The 21,818-nt window shown below is 38.3% G+C and overlaps 1 protein-coding gene across 3 annotated transcripts in view; it reads right to left on the bottom strand.

The window, feature by feature from the left end:
* LOC141911871 (putative ubiquitin carboxyl-terminal hydrolase MINDY-4) overlaps positions 1–21,818 on the bottom strand; it is a 58,759-nt gene that overhangs the window by 27,102 nt on the left and 9,839 nt on the right. For all 3 annotated transcript variants that reach the window (XM_074802950.1, XM_074802949.1, XM_074802951.1), the window contains exons 5-6: positions 15,250–15,927; positions 8,252–8,368 (exon numbers count right to left, since the gene is read on the bottom strand). In XM_074802950.1, coding sequence (XP_074659051.1) covers positions 8,252–8,368; positions 15,250–15,927 — 795 coding nt within the window. The remainder of the gene's footprint in view (positions 1–8,251; positions 8,369–15,249; positions 15,928–21,818) is intronic.

Here is a 21,818-nt window from a genome sequence, read left to right as displayed (position 1 = left end):
CATGCAGTCAGCACGGCGCCATTTGCAATTATTTTGAGCAAATTCATTGCTGTCTTTAATCAATTTTTGTGGTTAATTTCCTAGTTGGGACAGTCTGGTGTTTAAATTCAAGATCCAAGGCAAGTATGATTAATTGTGTTGTATAAAATATTTGACTTATTGTCGGCGTTATGTTAATTGAGTGAACTGTAATTGGTACAATCTGTTAATCTAATCAATTAACCCTTTAACTGGCAATCGGTCGCTAGCGACCAATTTGAATAGACCAGCTATAGTGAATAGAATAGTCAAGTATTAATTTCAGTGAAGCATTCTAACTAATTTTCCTATCAGCAGATGGCGACACCAGACGGCCTACAATGCCTAACAAGGTTGGAAAGTGATATATCATACATTTGGCATGTAGAAGGGGGTATGGAAACCACGTGTCACGTGGGTCAGATTTCCAAAATTGAGAATATCGTTAGTAGTAATGGCCAATGCACTAAAGACGTTCTCTAGTGAGTTTGGCTGATATTTTGGACATAGTAATGAAAGATTCTGATGATAATTCATATTGGGATGAATCTCATGACAGTTTTTTATTATGGGTGGCCCAAAAATCTGGATGACCTTGGGATCTGTGACCTTGGGATCAGACCCTGAAGGTAACCCCCAAAGTTCGCAAAGATCGTATCATTTGAAAGCTTGTGAAAAGAGCTTTCATAGAAAACATACAGTATGGGGTTATCACTCATATCTACTGAGTTATTAAGTTTTCCCCTTGCAAGGTCCAAAATCTCTCATAGACCGAAAAATACTTGCCGGTTAAAGGGTTAAATCAAATGCAAAACTTTATTTTAATTTCATTCATGATGAATGGGATGTAATGTTAAATGTAAGTAACAAGTAGGCCTAGATTACACCATGAGCGTTTTTAATCACAATCTGTCCATTACTGAAAGAGGCTGGTTTGTATTCTATTACTGATGATTTCTTACATTTGAAATTCTACAGATGGAACTACCACCACAAGGATACTTGGAGGCTGGCAACGGTCGTCGTTGATTCCAGTAGTAAAAAACGACCAAGTCATCGGTCGAAGGTGGCGGCGCACTTGCGCTAGTACGGTCTGGCTGCCCGTCGTTGTCATTGGTGTCTAGTAGCGAAAGAAGACTAACCGTAGTCACCACGATTCTGATAATTATGGTATACTGAACGATTAGGTATTGCACAGTATATGCCAATTATTTCTACATTTATATTATAACTTATAGAATGAAGTTTTCCATTAATTTCCATTGATTTAGACAGTGAGTAAATAAAAGTCATATGTCCTCACATATATCACATATATATATTTCCTCAAGTAGTAAATTATGTTTACATATACCTGAAAAATGAAACAAGTATATGTACTTTCAGCAAGAAAAAATTACTGAAAAAGAGGTTTTGTGTCGTGTTATGGTAAGTGTTAATTGAAAACCGTTGTCCAGCAACTTGTTACAAAATCCCCATTTAATTTTGTCTGTTTTACTGATTAGATTGTACCTTTTTCCTCCAGATGACTGATGTATTGACAGATGACTTGTGATATTGTGTCGAATATTTAAGAAGCCATGTGCTCAAAGGGATTGGACATTCAATAAAGGCTTCTCTTTCGTCAAACCAAGTGCAAGTAATTAGAAGTGAGTAGTTTGGAGTATACTATTTGAGTTTTACAGGTGCCTTATTTTCATTGACAACCTGAATCAAACAGATTGATATCCATGATTGGGAATCATTATATTAGCGGATCTGCAAATAATCAAACTTTAAGTTAAGAGGCCCTGATCCTTTTTTAAACTGAGCTTTATTCACATACTCTGTATATTACAGCATTAGATAATAACTTGCTGCTGAAGGTCAAGACAGTAAGTCAAAGTTATTGCAAGAATATACAGGTGGCTAAAGCCTGGCGCACACAGGCGACAGTTTCGAGCAATTCTCGAGCAACCACCCGAATTGCTCGGCGTCGAACGAAAAAATCGCTCGTCTGTGGCAAGGGGCGACAGCGATTGCTCGTTGTCGAAAGGAATTGCTCCGTGTTGCCCAATATCAAACATGTTTGATATTGGGCGACGGAAAATTGCTTGTCGCTCGGGAGTTGCCCATGTGCGGTAGCTGGAGACGCAAAGCAACGAGCACCTCATCAACCTAGCCAATGACTAAACGAATAATTATCATGTGATACTTCCAAATACGGCATCACCCAGGTTAGTAGCGTGGCCATCTTGACAAGTCACATGATAAAAATGGTTGGGGCGAAAGATAATCGCCTCTCCGTCGCCAGTGGTCGCATACGGGCGACACCTAGCGATCGATTGCTCAACGGTTGCTCAAAAATTGGTTGCAGCAACCGGCGACTGAAAATTGCCTCGTGTGCGCCAGGCTTAAGGTTTAAAAGGTTTAAGTTACATACCTTTTAAAATTGTGCCCATAAAAGGTTTGGAGCTCTCTGATACACACTCTCAAGACTTAATTAAAATTCAAGACCCAATAATTAACTGACTAAGACAGCATTTCATACCATAACTTATATCCATTGTCACTTTTATTATTTCAGGTTATGTGAAAGCGCAATTCCAAAATGCTTAAAGAGCATCATTCACGGCGGAAGAAGCCTAACAATGTGAAAAGTCGTATTACTATTAAAATTGTAAATATGGCTGAATAATAATGGAGACAACATAAATGAAACTGGGCATTCAAGTTTTTTTTAAGGTTTTCAGGATTTTTTCCGTGCAGAGAAGTGCACTCAGAAAGTACACTTATTGAGTTCATTACACTAAAAGTGAACTTAAAGTGTGCTTTAAAAGAAGTGCACTTTGTTCCAATTCAGTTCAGTATGAGTGTACTTTTTGAGTGCACTTAAGAATAGAACTTTTAAAGTGCACTTTAGGGGAAAGTGCACTTTGTTTCAATTCAGTGCACTTCTAACGTGCACTTAAAGTGCACTTTATTTTGATTAGGGAAATTTGCTCCATAAAACACAATTGAATTAGATTTGCTGATTTACTGTGTTCAATAAAGTAAAATTGAATTGGATTTGATATGTTTTGCAGAATAAAGTTTAATTGAATTTGCAGTTTGAGCACATGGCTTATTAGCATATCAAGGTCATCCATCCAATTTGAGAAAAAGCTATTTTTCCCGGACTATGCACAATTGCCAATGATATTTTCTGTAGTGCAAATAAAAATATTCCTCCCAAAAACCAAATCAACTAAAGATTTCACAGAAATCGATAATGAAATACAATTTTAGATCTTAAAATAAAACATGGATGTAAAACGGTAGACGATAGCATGGGTTCACGTGAACACCTGCTGGTCTTTGCGGCTAATCACAGAGTCTTTGCTCTCTGATTGGCATTTTAAAACAGATATTTTTGCGATCAGATATTCGCGAAAAAGCTCAAATAAATTTTAATAAGGCCCATTTTCAAAATTCAGCTTCATAGGGTTAGGGGAATGGATAATGCTCTAATGAATGATTTGTATGAATATATGCTCAGTAGCACAGTCAAAGAGCCTTTACTCTGGAAACCATGTTGTAATATTATGAGTAAACATGTACTATTATGTATTATGTATTAGGATACGTACCCCGTTATCTCATGGCTATTGTAGCCTGATACATGTTCTCTAGTTCTGCAGCCTCTTCCGGTACTGCAGCCATTGTGTACAGTCATGTTGAATAAAAAGCTCTGATATAATCCATGATAATCGTCCAATTGTCGATTGCTGGGCATGAAATCGCTGGTGTCAGAAGTTGAAGAACGATATGCCATGCCACATCAGAAGACTTTCGGATGTTAAGGCGTAAGTGTGATTTTTAACATTTTACTGGGGGTGTCCTGTGTGGTGAAATTTTGGGCTAAGGCCGAAGGTAGTAGGGTGAAGAATCTTGCGACAGTGACTAAGCGACTGCTATAACGGGACAGAATGGGTGAATTGAGTGGAGTTACGCCGCCAGTGATGGACTGGGGTTCAACAGCTTTTAGTGAGTTTCGACATTACTGTGAGTTGATTTTTAAAGGCCCGTTGAGTGAAAAGGCAGCTAAATGTCACGCTACATATCTGCTAATGTGGGTATGCCATGAAGGCCGAAGAGTGTACAACACATGGAATCTATCCACAGAAGACTCAGTAAATCCGGAAACGATTTTTGACAAATTCAAGACCCATCTTGAGCCTAAAACAAACCATCGGCTGTCAGGGTTTGAGCTGCAGCGCCTGCGACAAAGTGATGTGCAGACTGTAGATGCGTTCATCACGAAATGCCGAACTGTTGCCGCGAAATGCAAGTTCTGTGATCAAGCCAAAACCGACGAGAGGTTGATTGAACAGTTAATAATAGAGACAGCGCATCCGCTGGTACAGAAAAAGCTTATCGGGAGAGAGAATCTGACGATTGACGATGCCCTGGACATCGCAAGAACACATAAGGCGACAACCGAACAAATGAAGAAACTGATGCCAAACGACGGCTACGAAGAAGTCAACAGCATCAAGGGAAACTAGGGTTCCAGGGACACCATGCCCACTTGGGAAGTGGTTTCAAATGCTCAACAATCTTAGAATTTCAATACATAACGCCCCTAGTGACCATATACAAAAACCAATCACCTTGAAACCCACCACAATCATAGAACATGTCAGCAGCTATGATTTTGTAATTGATTGTGATAACAAAATTTGCCTCGTTACCAATTTAATATGGAAATACTAAGTTATTCTACTATTCAATGCCCCCTGTTGACCATATGCAAAACCCAATGACCTTCAAACTCACCACAATCGTAGTACATGTCATGAAATACAACTTTGCAATTGATCATAGTAACAAAATATGCCTAGGTACCAATCTAATAAGGACTAAGCTATTCTACTATTCAAGGCCCCCTGGTGACTATATGGAATAACTAATGTCCTTAAAAACTCACCACAATCATAGACGATGTCATGATCTACAACTTTGCAATTGATCATGGTAACAAAATATGTCTAGGTACCAATCTAATAAGGAAATACTAAGCTATTCTACTATTCAACGCCCCCTGGTGACTACATGGAATAATTTATGTCCTTAAAAACTCACCACAATCATAGACGATGTCATGAACTACAACTTTGCAATTGTTCATGGTAACAAAATATGCCTAGGTACCAATCTAATAAGGAAATACTAACTTATTCTACTATTCAACGCCCCCTGGTGACCATATAGAATAACTAATGTCCTTAAAACTCACCAAAATCATGGAAGATGTCATGAGCTACAACTTTGCAATCGATTGTGGTAACAAAATATGCATAGGTACAAACATAATATAGAAATACTAATTTATTGTATTATTCAACACCCCCTGGTGGCCACATACAAAAACCAATGACCTTGACACTCTTCAAAATCATAGAACCAGAGATGCTAGGGCCAAAGTACCAAAATTCCGGAATTTAGAAAGGGGGTCTGGAGGCCCTCCCCCAGAAAAAATTTTGCGTTTTTGCACCGCCGGAGATGCGTTCTAGAGCGATCTGGGTGGTCTCGGTAACTGTTACTACATTTTCAATATGCGGAGCAGCACCATACGGGACAGATACTTTTCCTTGTGTCGATGTACTAGCGGCAGTATCACGATCGGCATCTTCCATCTCAAAATACGACGGAAGGCATTCGTTGTGCTTCACACCCCTCGCTGCCTTCTTATGCCGCGCGCTATCCGGGTGACGAAGAATATCTTTTTTCTCGCCACTACCGTATTTGACCTGGTCTTTACAAACGATGCAGTACGCCACGCCAGCTAAGTCTAACTTACGAATGTAGTTTGATAAGTAGTCCCCGTTACTGTCCTTATACTCTAGCCAGTGCCAGTTAAATTTATTTTTTATACCGCTGTCAATTGCCTTTATATCGGCCGACTCCCGACTGACAATCTTTCCGTGCGTGCTCATTTTGCAGACCGTCCCGCTTGACAGCTGCAGGTAAAAAGAAAGTTACAAAGCTGCGTGCCTCAGGACATAGCACGCACGTGCTAATAATTGAGATGATATTTATTAAATATAATCTTAATTATTACCACGTGCATCTTCACATTGTTGGCCGTCAGTGGGACGATGTACAACGGCGCGTAAAGATTTGACTATTAATTGGAAATGGAGTCACAACAGTGGCACTCCGCCTATGCACGCACAGATACCACAACAAGCACACGTATATACATTGTAGCAGAACGTCCTCGGAAACAGAGACCAAGATAAAATAACACAGAAGCGATGACGAGTACAAGCAAACGAACGCTTTTACAGTCCGTGCCATTACTGGTCGCCGCAAGAATTCTCACCCAATTTCCGGAATTGACATCGGCGATCCTAAATTTCCGGAATTCCGGATATTTCCGGAAAACTAGCATCTCTGTAGAACACGTTATGGGCTACAACTTTCCAATTGAATATAGTAACACAATATGCTTAGGTATCAATTTAATGTGGAAAAACTTTTTCCCACCTACGAATGAGTACTGATGACACCAAGATGGCCACCAATTGTGTCATAATTGGCTGATCAAAAATACCTGTCTCAGGTATAAAACATCCCTTTACAAAGAATAACCATCACAAACTGCAATGAGAAATGGCAAACCAGTAGGAAGCTACAGGACCTAGAATTCTGGCCAAAATTGACATGTTTGGGCACTAAAAAGGTCGTAGGACGGCCATCTTGAGTCAGATCGATCCAATTGTTCTTATGCGGATGGGCCGTTGGTAGATTCAAATATAGACGAAAGATCAAGGTAATTGATCAAAGCGTCTTCGAAATTTCCCTCGAAAACTTCGAAAATGTGTAAAAAGTGCTGATATTGGCGAACAACAATGGCTGCCAGTTGGCCAACTTGAATCTGAGAATCCAAAATAACTGGATTTTGTCTACGGACGGACGAACGCTACGACGGACTAATTTTTTACTAATGTATTCAGGAGTACGTATTCCAGAGAAAGCATTCTTCAAAAATTCTAGAATTATAATCAAATTCTGTGAAGTCATTTAAGATCTTTTGCTCGAATCAAGCCAAGGGCTCAGGTGGCTAAAATACAATTCCTCACTGTCCTGTAACGCAGAGTACGACGGAGTTTACACACTGAAAAACGTTGCGTTGTGTAAGTGTAATTTGGATAAGTCAGCAATACAATGACAACCCTGCCCCGCGCGCTCCATCTGAGACATAAACAAGTTGAACTGTATTATACTTCGATGCTTTGACAAATGGACTCCTGATATCCACATATCCAGCATAATGTTGCATCATGTTGCGTTTCTTGGCAATAGTCAAATGTTTTGGGCTAGAATTATTTCGATGAAACGCTTCCCAGTTCGACATATGAACCATTTAGGCAGAAACCCGTTATCGCTGCTATGCAGCTATATTTATATCTTTTTTCCACTACACGCACCAAACAGCTTATTTTTCGTCAGTCAATCTGAGACAGCCTGTGTTCACACAAGGCAAGATGCAGCCGCTTATCTGGCTGTGTGTACACAGCACTGCTGTCTCTAGCCTACTACATGTGCTTACTCACTCAAGGTAAAAAATCCCTCACTTGCAGTGCTCTCAAGATTACATAAAATCTGGGCTAGCCACTGACAAACCCTGCAGAGACAACCCTAACGATCCACTCCCAGTCAGTGTAAACCATGAACTGCGCAGTTTCCATGAACTACTTACAAATGTATCTGTGCGCGAGCACCTGTGAGGATAATGATGGGGATAACACTTCATTGCCGGGTAAAACCGATATAGACAATTCACTGACAGGTAGGCCCTTCATGCCACTTAAAACTTTCCATAATTCATTACGATTTTGGGAACCTAAGTACAACAGGCTATGGTAGTCATAGCTAGGATCATGGATAAAGGCAAATGACGCGTTAGGGACAATTTTTTGTCGGATTATCAGTTCTGTATTCATTATGGGACTATATCCATGGCAGTAGCTATACTACAGGTGTTGTTCGGTGAAAGGCAGAATCTTACTAGAGACCGTGCCTATGGTCTTCGACCATTAAAAACCACTTCTTTCTTAACATACCTTCATAATCATTAAATTCATTACATAGATATCAGCCAACAACCGATGACTTATTTGTACTTTCCATTTTTGATAAATGAACGTACACACAAAATCAAATACCATATGATTACAGAAAGGACTAGAAAATGTATAGCACTAACCTTTTTCTGAAGTATGCCATATGAGAGGTGTGGTAAATCCAAGAAGACTAAACTTTGATATCGCCATTCATCATTAAATGTTTGATTAGCTGAGCCAAATATCACCATTTTCAAATCCTGAAAATTAAATGTTTTATTCATGTGAAAGGCACACAGTACAGTACATCCCAGATAAAACAGCAATAAGCATCAATGGATGTGGATAACATACATCTTAGTATAGATAGTAGTGTAATTAGTTGGTGCAAGCTAGTATCAAGACGATATTACATTCAAAGGTGGCTGCCCAGAGAAGCGGCAGAGGCAGAGTGGCAGAGGCAGAGGCAACACTGCTCTTATTTATACTTATGCTGTAGCGATGGGATTAGGGCCTACTGTTTGTTAATATTCAACTCCTCTTTTGACAAGAACAAACTAGAGGACCTAAGGTGTTGTTCTCTCGAGTCCAGTTTTCATAATATTCATTTAAAAGTCTGAAGGAAAAATTAAGCGAGTTCTACTGTAGTACTGTATAAGAATCAAACATCAGTTTCCCAATATTTGCTAGTAAAAAACCTATCTCTGGATGTCTGCCATGGAAACCATATTGGAAGAGTGATTGACTAAAAGGGGTCATGAAGAGGTTTTGAAAAAAATCTTTAAATCTAATCTTTTAGTAAAAACATTATCCAAACTCAAGAAAAGCCCGTAGCAAAAGCCCTAGCAACGGGTTGCTCGTGTTTGCACGGTGATATTGATGAAGTCATTCTGAGCACACATCGCCTGCAGCACACTCAGAAGCGTTATAATACAATGCTCATTTTTGTCGAATATAGCGCCAATTTTTGAAATGACTTGGCTGTGTGTAGCTATGAACTCTTCCCACAAAAGCAGAGACAAAACCACAGATTTCGGTGCTTAAGATAATGGACCGTAAGAAGACTAAAAGGAAAAACATCCAGCCTACGTGTAAACTAGCTTCGCACTTTAGAGAAGGATTCTCGCAAATATGACGGCAGATATAAACTCAGATACACAAAACTTATGTTTTCATTATCTGAGAGCCTTTCATTCTGCCAACTGATGCTACTCCCGCGAATTCAATACTTAGTAAACTAGGGGTCCAGGGACACCATGCCCACTTGGGAAGTGGTTTCAAATGCTCAACAATCTAACAATTTCAATATTCAACGCCCCCTGGTGACCATATACAAAAACCAATGACCTTGAAACTCACCACAATCATAAAACATGTCAGCAACTACGATTTTGTAATTGATTGTGATAACAAAATATGCCTCGTTACCAATTTAATATGGAAATATTAAAATATTACAAAGTTATTCTACTCTTCAATCCCCCCTGGTGACCATATAGAATAACTTATTCCCTTAAAACTCGCCACAATCATAGACAATGTCATGAGCTACAACTTTGCAATTGATTGTGGTAACAAAATAGGTATTGGTACAAATATAATATAGAAATATTACGATATTGTATAATTCAACGCCCCCTGGTGGCCATATATAATAACCAATGAACTTGAAACTCACCACAATCATAGAACACGCTATAAGCTACAACTGTATAATTCATTGTTGTAACAAAATATGCTTCGGTATCAATATAATGTTAAAAAACTTTTTCCCACCTACGAATGAGTATTAATGACACCAAGATGGCCGCCAATTGCGTCATAAATGGCTGATCAAAAATACCTGTCTCAGGTATAAAACATCCCTTTCCAAAGAATACCCATCAGCAAATCCAATGAGAAATGGCAAACCAGTAGGAAACTACAGGACTCAGAATTCGGGCCAAAATTGATATTTTTGGGCACTTAAAAGGTCCTAGGATGACCATCTTGAGTCTGATCTACCCAATTTTTGTTATGCTGATGGGCCGTGGGGGATTCAAATAGGCCCTATATACGAAAGATCAAGGTAATTGATCAAGGCGTCTTCAAAATTTCCCTCAAAAAGTTGTAAAAACGTGTAAAAAGTGTTGATTTTGGCGAACAACAATGGCTGCCAGTCGGCCATCTTGATTCTGACAGGACCAGTTTTTGGGCTGAAGATGTGTCCAGGGTAGATACATGTATAAACCAAATATCAAGACATTACCTTGAAGCGTCTTCAAAACTTCCCAAAATAACTGGATTCCGTCTACGGATGGACGGACGAAAATTGAACGCAATAGCCCGCTGGGACTTAAGTCCCAAGTGGGCTAAAAAAGAGATACGCGCTTTCACTGCGCATATAGTACTGGCTTTCCCCGGTGACCCACTTAAGCTGTAGTATATACAACATACTGGCTGGCTACGAATGTATGCAGCACATTCCAATTACATGGGTCGGCGCAGGCTTGGCTGGAATACTACACGAACAAGTTTACGGCCAAATCCTTCTCATTTACAGTTATATTTTATCGGAAACAACCCCTTTTCTAACAAACTTTCGGTTATAACGACCTTAGTTTTGGAGTCCTATTACATATTTTCATCGGTTCTAATGATCGCTAAGCCACGATCAATCACACTTGTTTATTTATTGTCAGTTTCAAACCGAGAGACAGAGTTGCTTTATTTACCTGAGATTAGTGATACAGATTAACGTGTTGCTGGCTGCTACAATTTGTAATATGGTAGTTGGTCATTGTTTCAGCCCGTTAACAGTGATCTGCACACATGCTTAATGAAAACGTACTACGCAACACGATCCATCTGAGAAACTGAAATAGGGACTAAACGCTCTGAAGTTTTAAAATTGTTCTGACATTTTAACTGGCATAGCATTGTTACATTCATTTCCTTGATCTCATTCCATTGCATCCTTTGGGAGGGACTCATGTGTCCAATACATGTATTTGCCACTCAAAGTTAACAGAGAGAATCTCTGAATTTGGTTTAAATTTATATTTCATTTCATAGTTTACAGTTCTCAATAAGTGATTTATTAGCTGTCAGTATTTATACTTTAATAGTAGGTCTACTCCAATCCAGGAAGAAAGCCACTAAATATTTGGATGGATATATGAAAGCTGTGGGTACTGGAGTGTGTAATGGGTAGTGTAGTGTGATCTGTGTGCATTTGTGGCCAGCACACAGATCACATTGTTCATTGGGGTTTAGTCCAGGACTCGCGAGATTTTCAACAACACGGAAGTAACGTGTAATAAATGATGACTTGAATTGCATGACTACCTACCACCCCTCATTATTGTTGGAAAACTAAACGTTCCGCACTGACTAAAAATTAGTAATAATAATTAATAACATTTTAGAAATGGCCAGAATTTTAACTTAGGTTCTATCTCATTTTTATTTTACAATTGCGATTTGGTATAATTTTTTTTTCAAACGGCCGTTAAGGCTTCATGTTTCGTCTGCAATTCACTGCAAATAGTTACGCAACTACGCACATTTCAGTGTTTTTGGCAGCTGTACACTCAATCGGCACCGTTCGTGACTAGCTTCACTGCGGAATTATCATTAATCAACATCGCCATATCACATCATCAACTTATATTGTGTCTTAAAACCCTAACAGCCGATATAATTGAAACGCAGACACGATTTCTATCATTGAAAATTGAGAGAGTGGCCGTGTTTGTGTTCTGCTGCTTCGCGTAAATCCCGCAGGGTGGTGCCACCGCGCGGAGTGGGGCCGATACGTCCAGTTGGTTCGTGTTTCATCACACCAGGGGGTGTTCTCTTTTCATACATAAATGATATGAAACGGATCTAACGAACTATCCGATATTACCATCTTATTATTTTTCCCGCAGGGGTTCGTTAGAACGAGGTTCCACTATAGTCCCAAATTTCTTCGTTTTGAGGCGTCAGGTCCAAATCAGTCAATTAATAACAACTGCTTCATAAACTTTTGATTGGAATCAGATGTATTTGAGTCACTATTTTGCATTTTAATCACTGTTAGTAACACCCGTTTCTATACACTACACCATGTGGTTTTTGTCTGAGTTCTCAGAATGACGTCACACTTCCGGGTTGGGATTAAATCAGCACTGTCAAATAATAAGAGCTTGTATAGCGCAGAATCCGTGTTTCCATGCTCAGTGCGCTGTCTCCACATAATGCCTTCTATACAACTGTAGACAGTTCTCATTTAACACAAAGTGAATAACTCCTCCCGTGTAGATACGATCTAAACCAAGACAAAGCACCATCACATATTCCCATTCGCGCATGAAGTCTTTGTAATAGAATCTGATGGTCAACGGTATCAAATGCAGCCGATAAATCCAGAAGGACCAACAAAGCCTCATGACCATTATCTAATGCTGACATTATGAAGTCAGAAACTTTAAGAAGGGCAGTTTCAGTGCTATGCCCACAGCGATAGGCTGATTGATGGGGATCATACAGTACATTAAGCTCCATATGCCTCCTCAGTCGGGCAGCTATTATGCGTTCAACCAACTTCGAAAGGAAACTCAAGTTAAAAACTGGTCGATAGTTAGACAGTTCCTCTTTGTTGAGATTAGTTTTCTTAAGAAGAGGTTTAACAATCGCGTGTTTAAGTACTATGGGTACATGTCCACTGGTAATGGACATGTTAGTTATACGAACTAGTACCGGTAAAAGTGGTTCAATACATTCCTTAAGTAGACTGGTAGGAATTGGATCCAGGAAGAAAGACACTAAATATTTGGATGGATATATAAAAGCTGTGGGTACTGGAGTGTGTAATGGGTAGTGCAGATCACATTGTTCATTGGGGTTTGGTCCAGGACTCGCGAGATTTTCAACAACACGGAAGTAACGTGTAATAAATGATGACTTGAATTGCATGACTACCTACCACCCCTCATTATTGTTGGAAAACTAAACTTTCCACACTGACTAAAAATTAGTAATAACATTTTAGAAATGGCCAGAATTTTAACTTAGGTTCTATCTCATTTTTATTTTACAATTGCGATTGGTATAATTTTTTTTTAACGGCCGTTAAGGCTTCATGTTTCGTCTGCAATTCACTGCAAATAGTTACGCAACTACGCACATTTCAGTACTTTTGGCAGCTGTACACTTAATCGGCACCGTTCGTGACTAGCTTCACTGCGGAATTATGATTGATTAACATCGCCATATCACATCATCAACTTATATTGTGCCTTAAAACCCTAACAGCCGAAATAATTGAAATGCACACCCGATTTCTATCATTGAAAATTGAGAGAGTGGCCATGTTTGTGTTCTGCTGCTTCGCGTAAATACTGCGCGGTGGCGCAACCGCGCGGAGTGGGGCCTATACGTCTAGTTCACAACTCTTGGCAGGTAGAGACATAACCAGACGTTTAAGTTTGTCATCCGAAGTGAGTGCGAATTGTTTGATAGGCTGCATAACTAAACAGCTCGATTCTGCGACAGTCTCATTTCCAGAGCAATCAAGATCATCACGAATTCGTGCAACCTTCTGACTAAAGACGACGGAAAACTCATCAAAAACTCATCTGTCGATCAAAAGTCTCCTTTTTACAGTAATTGAAGAATGCTAAATAAATTTCTTGACCACTAACCATTAACTAGGTTATAATTGATGATAAAAATTACTTTTAGCCATATTTCAAAAACCTCTTCATGACCCCTTTTTCAATCAGTATAATGAGTGTGCCAACCTCATAACACCTAACGAGTTAAAAAGAAAATGCACATAATTTGATGTGTGTAGAGCACTAATGAGAAATTCAAGATGTTCACCTTGTTGGCTTTTTAGGGATAGCTACCTCATATCAAGTGTCTAGAGCACTAACAATTATGTCTCATAATGTTCACTAATTGGGCATCGAAGACCATTGGAAGAGCAAGAAACCCGGGCCCAGTTTCATAGACTAATATTGAATTTTAACTGGGGGTTTACTCAATTTAAAATTAATTTGAGATAGACCTCAGGTTAACCTTAATACCAGATACCAGCCTATTAAACCAGCGCCAGATTATAAAGTGCAACACTCGCTTGCACAGCAGCAGGCGCGGATCCAGACTATCGCACATGCAGCACGTGCGGTAGTCGCAGATTTCAAATGCCCTTGAAAAATTTATGTTTCGGGTAAACAGTAAATAACAATTTGTGATAAAAAATAATTACCTTTCTGTATTAGGACTAAAGCAAAATGTGAATGAAAATAAATTGCCCAAAATCTAAAAAGGCAATCTAAGGCATTTTCCTTTACTCAAAAGGGCACTATTCTAAAAGAGACATTATGTTGCTCTAAAAATCTAATTGGAAAAGGGAAAATTTCGCCAAAAATCTTAAAAAAGGTTCATGCAAATTGAATGTGAATACAAATTTAGTGGCATGATACCAATAAATGGCGTTCAAACTCAAATTCGCTCGTTGGGCATTAATACTGGCCCTTTTCAAAGTTGGTGCCCTTTTTTCACTGTGCTGTAGTCACCGAATGGCCCTGGATCCGCGCCTGAGCAGTCGGTTCATTTCTGAGATTTGGTCACAAAAATTATATTGATTTCTATATTATTTATGATACTCTAAAACTGAGCCCCACTTTTACATGGATTACATGAAAAATCTTCTTAGGCCAAAATCCTAGGTCAACTTTTACGCGAGTATATACGGTAAGTAAAAATTTACACATTCTCACTGATTTTCACAGCTTACAAAGGTAAGCTTACATTTCAGCCTAAAGGAGTATGTTATGTATGAAGGCTAGCAATGTTTTTTCTTGGAATTGTATTTAGATGGACCAGGGGTTTCATTCAGCTTATAATCTAAAGACAAAGAGCGTGCTTGAAATTTCACTAGGTATGCAGAGCATAAACCTTTCATGCAGCAGTAGTTACTACTTCATGGATCAGATAGAGCTATGTGTGAGATGCATGTGAAAAAGAAATTTGGAACCAGTTTGAGGATCTTGTAGATCAATAACTGCATCTGATAATAAAACAATAAATACTGAATTGACTACAGCATTAACATGCAGAAAACCTACATGACTATGTATAATAGCAAAGGATTAAAGATTATTGTGCTTACAATAGCAGTTTGAAGATCAATTGGCTTAGCATTTGAAAACTTTGATTGTTGTATATGATGATCCATGCTGATTGGTTTTCCAAGTTCCAATTCATTGAACTCACTATCCAGATCATCAATATCGCCAAATTCAACATCACCTACAATAGTTGTCGCCTGTTGTTGTCCAGCATTATGATTGATTTTGCTATAACCACCTACTTTCTGGTCATTTTGAAAAGTTTCACAATGATCAGCATTTTCGTGGACATCATTGCCATTAATAATGTTAGATATTGACTGCCGCGGTACTTTTCCTTTACGAGAAAAATAGTCCTCAACAACTGGGGACCGTTGTACTGATCGACCCTGTATGCTTATTTGTCCAACTGACGGGTCATTTTTATTTAATATGCCATTCACTGATGATCGATTTATTTCAGAAGTGGGAAGAATATCAGCATAAGATTCCGGGATTTTATGCTCCAAGTGTGAACTGTTCAGCTTATTGGCATCTGACATTTTTTTGGAGTTGTTTTCTGAACATACGCCAGTTGTTTTTGTCACACACCCATCGATACTTTTAGATGATAAATTGCCTTCTAACGGAGAGTTGCTCGTTAATTTAGTATCAACAGCTGAATGCAGAGCAACACCAGATCTGTGAGGTGGATGTTTCATTCTTCGCCTTGCTCGATCCTGAAATTGTTAACATAAAACTATACAATGCATCAATCAGTAGATTCATAAGGTTACACATTTTATATATAGCAATCAGTAGGTCATTCATGTAGTTGGTCATGACATCTCCCTTTCTTGTTAACGTTTAGTTCTGTCAACATTCGTGTTTAACTTTTCATCCATTGATAGTGTCACTCTACTACATATATCTGCTAAGTCTGGTTTTTATTGGACTGATTCACGAATTTTCTTCTGGCATGGAAACCTGATAGAAGGCCATGTCGTGAATATAGATTACAAGTAGAAAACCCATGGAAAACCATGAGCATTCTCTTTTTAACGTAGAACTTTCAACTTTTCAAATCACTTCTGAATCACATGTGAATATAGAAGGAGCATTTTATAGTAGCCTACTAAACATGTCTTGTTCCCTGCTACCAGCACTAAGGATACCAAACTAATGTGTAGAGCTTATTCGCCCATGAAACAAGTAGGATTACTCTAAAATGTATGAATATCATATGGTTTTGCAATTCACTATGGTTACAAAATATGCCTGTGTACCAATACAATATGAAAAATATTAAGTTATTTGGCTATTTAACACCCCCTGGTGATGCTATTCACCAACTGATGACCTGGCAATTCACCATAATCATAGAACTTGTCATGAGCTAAAATTTTGCAATTGATTGTGGTAATTAATCATAAATTACCAATCGAAGTTGGGAGATATAACCGAATTAATTGGGAAGAACGTCATTGCACGAAATGTGAAATTCAAACCCTTGGCGACGAGGAACATTTTTTACTTTATTGCCTTTTCTTTCATGAACTTAGGAATAAGTATATCCATCCCCGCTTCCAGAGGGCTGGTCCAGGCCAGCTCAGCAGATTGCTTAACTCTGCTGAAACTTCAAAAGTAGCAGTATTCATAAAAAAAGGTTTAGCATGCTATGTTTAAACATAAACCATAATATGTGTGTTGAAAGTTCTGTCATCACTGGCTGAACGATTAATACAATTGATATGATTAATTTGATTAATACCTGCCAATTTTTTTACCCTTTGGGTCATGAAGCATAATCTTCCTAATATCACGATGAAGATAATATAAGATGATGTTTCATGTCCGAAAGGGTTAACCTCTATAACTTCCGCCTTTACATTTCTATTTTGCAGTACTACTGTGCTCTGTGCAAACTTGTACAATTTTGTGGAGCAATAAAATAAACTTAAACTAAACTTAACCTTAAACTAATAAAATATGCCTAGGTTCTAATAAAACATGAAAATACTTAAGTTATACGGCTATTCAATTGGTGAACATATACATGCAGAAAGAAACCTTCCATAATGGGTTTTGGCATATTGACTTTGAACTTGAAACGAGAATGGAAATAACTATGTCGATGCGATGCATGTTTAATCCATACTATCAGGGTGAAACGTCATTATGTATACTTGCCATGGCCAATGGAGCAAGCAGTACACGGGGTACAAGCTTGACATCCATGATTCAACATGGGTGTTTTGAAGCCGTTCACGCACTGAACCTTAAGGCCAACTTCTAGCAGTAACCTGAGGGCCTATAGCTAGTCTTACAATTGACCAAGTCGAACAGAAAAACAATATTCACCAGCAGAAGAACGATGGTTCTAGAGTGATATGTACCCAAGATTGATTATGGGAATTTTAGAATTAACAAATGTTCATAATTTTGATCCCGTGAGACTATGACATAAAACAACTAAAACTAGCAGACCCAGCACGGTAATAAAATCAAAAGCTCTACTAAACACACTTTGTCATTTTAATTACTTAAGAATAGTTAGAAGATTTTCGGACTACGATCTCCGTATACTGTGTGCAGTGTGGTCACTTAGCGGGAATGCAGAATAGGCTAACGCTGTGTATGCTACACATGCTGGTGCGCTGGCATTATTTCAGTGTTTAAATGAAAAGCTTTTTTAAACAAAATAAACTTTATATATCAAAGTGCCTTGTTTGTTTCGTGGAATATGTAATCAAACTTTGACTTAGTCATCAATATTTCTTGCGACTTTGATAGAAGATCCTAAATCGAAGTCAATGAGTGGTATAATTGGGGTTGAATTTTTAGCTTGCCTAATAATTTATACTGGTTTTTACAGCTTCAACACTTCTCAAAATAACTGGATTCTGAATAACTGAAGTTCGAGACTGTGCATGCACTATCGATCACGATTGTGCTGAGCTACCGAGAAAAATCTAAAATTCTATATTACGATGCCTTCACACTTCCAGGATCAGTGTTTAAGTGTGGAAAAAAGGAAATCCCCATACAATCCTACAGAAAAGTCGCAACCGGCAAAATTCAATGGCTATATAACCTCTGATAAGCAATATACTCAGGTATGTTTACAAAACATTGGCATGGAAACCATTACTTCTGCCGGTGGAATGCCTACTGTAAATAATGATCTTTTGACGAACAATAGTACAATCAGCTTATCGTCATATTTACAACCTACCACCAATCTGCAGGGTGCCCAATGGATGTCATACTTAATAACAAAAATATACCGGAATATTTATCACGGAATTTCTTTGAAAATATCCAACAGGCTCAAACTGATATCAACATCCCCCTCACCCAATACAAAATAAGTACAGGAAAAAAAAAGAAAATAAATTGCCCATGGGCAAAGTGTTGTGTACCTTGAAAACTGGAGCCTGTTTGTTGGCAAGGGCATTGCTTATGAAAAATCATTTTAATTTGTGAATTCAAAGTTCAATTATTTTATTTCATCTTACGTATGACAATACCCATAATTTCCACATTACAATCGTGTTTTCATAAGTAGCACAGACAGCGACTGGAGCTGGAAGGAACAAATACCTCAGATAAATCTTTTCCCTTGGTCTTATCGATTTAAATGTGGAATAGAATTTAATTTTCTGAAGTTTGCTTGATAAAACAAAATTGAATTGGATTTGGTATTTAATTTGTGTGATAAAGTAAAACTGAATTGGATTTGATATATTTTGGGAAATTAAAATTTGATTGAATTTGCAGTTTGAGCACATGGCTAATTAGCATATCAAGGTCATCCATCCGAATTGAGAAAAGCTATTTTCCCGGACTTTGCATAAATGTCAATGATATTTTCTGTAGTGCTAACAAAAATATCCCTTCCAAAAAAACCAAGTCAACTAAAGGTTTCACAGAAATCGATCTTGAAATGCAATTTTAGATCTTAAAATAAAACCCGGAAGTCAAACGGTAGACGATACCGCGGGTTCATGTGAACACCTACTGATCTCTGCAGCTGAGCCAATCACAGAGGAGTCTTTGCTTTCTGATTGGCTATTTAAAACAGATATTTTTGCGTTCAGATTTTCGCGAAAAAGCACATATAAATTTTAACGACGCCCTTTTTCAAAATTCAGCTTCATAGGGGTTGGAGAATGGATAATGCTCTAATGAATGATTTGTATGAATATATGCTCAGTTGCACAGTCAAAGAGCCTTTGCTCTGGAAACCATGTCATTCAAATTCCCTCCATTTGTATAGTAATAGGCTCAGCCTACGGCTAACCTAAAAATTCATATGATTTCACAAATCAGAGGGTGGCTAAATATTGAGTCTTGACAATTAAGTGATTTTACATACCGTAAAAACCGGCGTATAAGTCTACGCGGCGTATAAGTCGAGGTCAATTTTTAGACCTACATTTCATGATTTTAACATATATCCGGCTTATAAGTCGAGTCCCTTCTCTTAGAAGAATAATTACTTGTATCATATTAAATAGTTTGTTTTGATAACGATGTGCGCCTTCAGGCACGCCGCCGCGCGTCAGCCTGATTGCTGCAGTGCGTTAATCAATAGACTGTTACACACACACTCAGGTATAATACACTACCATACAGTGATACAGTAGTGTGAGTCACACGCTATTTATAGCCTAATGTATTAAGTGCTGCTATGAGCGCGCATATATGAATACATCGTTTTTAATGAAGCTGTGTCAAAATGAAAGAAGTTTTTTTTCATTAAATAAATTTATTTATCATGAATAATTAATGAAACTGTTATAGCAGTGAGAAGATGAACACTGTCTTTTTTGTCTGGTAGAATCAATATTTCTTGTGACCTGAAAATACTTAGTAGAAAACTGTACTCGGCGTATAAGTCGAGGTCAATAATTAAGTGGTAAAATCAAGGGTTAAAAACTCGACTTATACGCCGGTTTTTACGGTAATGTGCTCAATGCCAACTTTAATATCCCTAACAAAGGTAAACCAAAAAGGTGGTTAACAAAGGAATGTGGAAAATCAACAAATAACTAGGGGTCCAGGGACACCATGCCCACTTGGAAAGTGGTTTCAAATGCTCAACAATCTAACAATTTCAATATTCAACGCCCCTGGTGACCATATACAAAAACCAATGACCTGGAAACTCACCACAACCATAGAACATGTCAGCAGCTACGACTTTGTAATTGATTGTGATAACAAAATATGCCTCGTTACCAATTTAATATGGAAATACTATGTTATTAATCTACTATTCAATGCCCCCTGGTGACCATATGCAAAATCCAATGACCTTGAAACTCACCACAATCATAGAACATGTCATGATCTACAACTTTGCAATTGATCATGTTAACCAAATATCTCTAGGTACCAATCTAATAAGGAAATACCAAGTTCTTCTACTATTCAACGCCCCCTGGTGACCATATAGAATCACTTATGTCCTTAAAACTCACCACAATCATAGACGATGTCATGAGCTACAACTTTGTAATTGATTGTGGTAACAAAATATCCCTAGGTACCAATCTACTAAGGAAATACCAAGTTCTTCTACTATTCAACGCCCCTGGTGACCATATAGAATAACTTATGTCCTCGAAACTCACCACAATCATAAACGATGTCATGAGCTACAACTTTGTAATTGATTGTGGTAACAAAATATGTGTAGGTACAAATATAATATAGAAATACTAAGTTTTTGTATTATTCAATGCCCCCTGGTGGCCATAAACAAAAACCAATGACCTTGAAACTCACCAAAATCATAGAAAATGTTATGAGCTACAACTTTCCAATACATTGTGGTAACACCATATGCTTAGGTATCAATATAATGTGGAAAAACTTTTTCCCACCTACGAATGAGTACTGATGACGCCAAGATGGTTGCCAATTGCGCCATAATTGGCTGATCAAAATACATGTCTCAGGTATAAAACATCCCATTCCAAAGAATACCCATCACAAATTGCAATGAGAAATGGCAAACCAGTAGGAAGCCACAGGACTCAGAATTTGGGCCAAAATTGACATTTTTGGGCACTAAAAAGGTCATAGGACGGCCATCTTGAGTCCGATCGACCCAAATTTTCTTATGTTGATGGGCCCTTGGGAGGTACAAATATACACAAACAATCAAGGTTATTGATAAAAGTGTCTTCAAAATTTCCCTCAAAATTTTGTAACAACGTGTAAAAAGTGTTGATTTTGGCGAACAACAATGGCTGCCAGTCGGCCATCTTGAATCTGATAGGGCCAGTTTTTGGCCTGAAGATGTGTCTAGGGTAGATACATGTATAAACCAAATATCAAGACATTACCTTGAAGCGTCTTCAAAACTTCCCAAAATAACTGGATTCCATCTACGGACGGACGGACGACGGTTGAAAAGTGAACGCAATAGCCCGCTGGGACTAAAGTCCCAAGTGGGCTAACAAACCAACAAGATGCGAACGCATCTATACACGTTCAGTCAGATGCTAAATAAAGGCACAATATGTATAATTTCAGAATTAAAGATGGCCACAAGGCGGACATATTGGATGGTATCTTGACCTAGTCTAGCTATATTCCATTGACTCAGGGTTTGAATTTC

The sequence above is a fragment of the Tubulanus polymorphus genome, chromosome 10 (genome assembly GCF_964204645.1).
Source record: "Tubulanus polymorphus chromosome 10, tnTubPoly1.2, whole genome shotgun sequence".
NCBI lineage: Eukaryota > Metazoa > Nemertea > Palaeonemertea > Tubulaniformes > Tubulanidae > Tubulanus > Tubulanus polymorphus.
The sequence above is the reverse complement of the archived record's forward strand: the minus strand, read 5'-3'. Positions and strand labels throughout refer to the sequence as shown.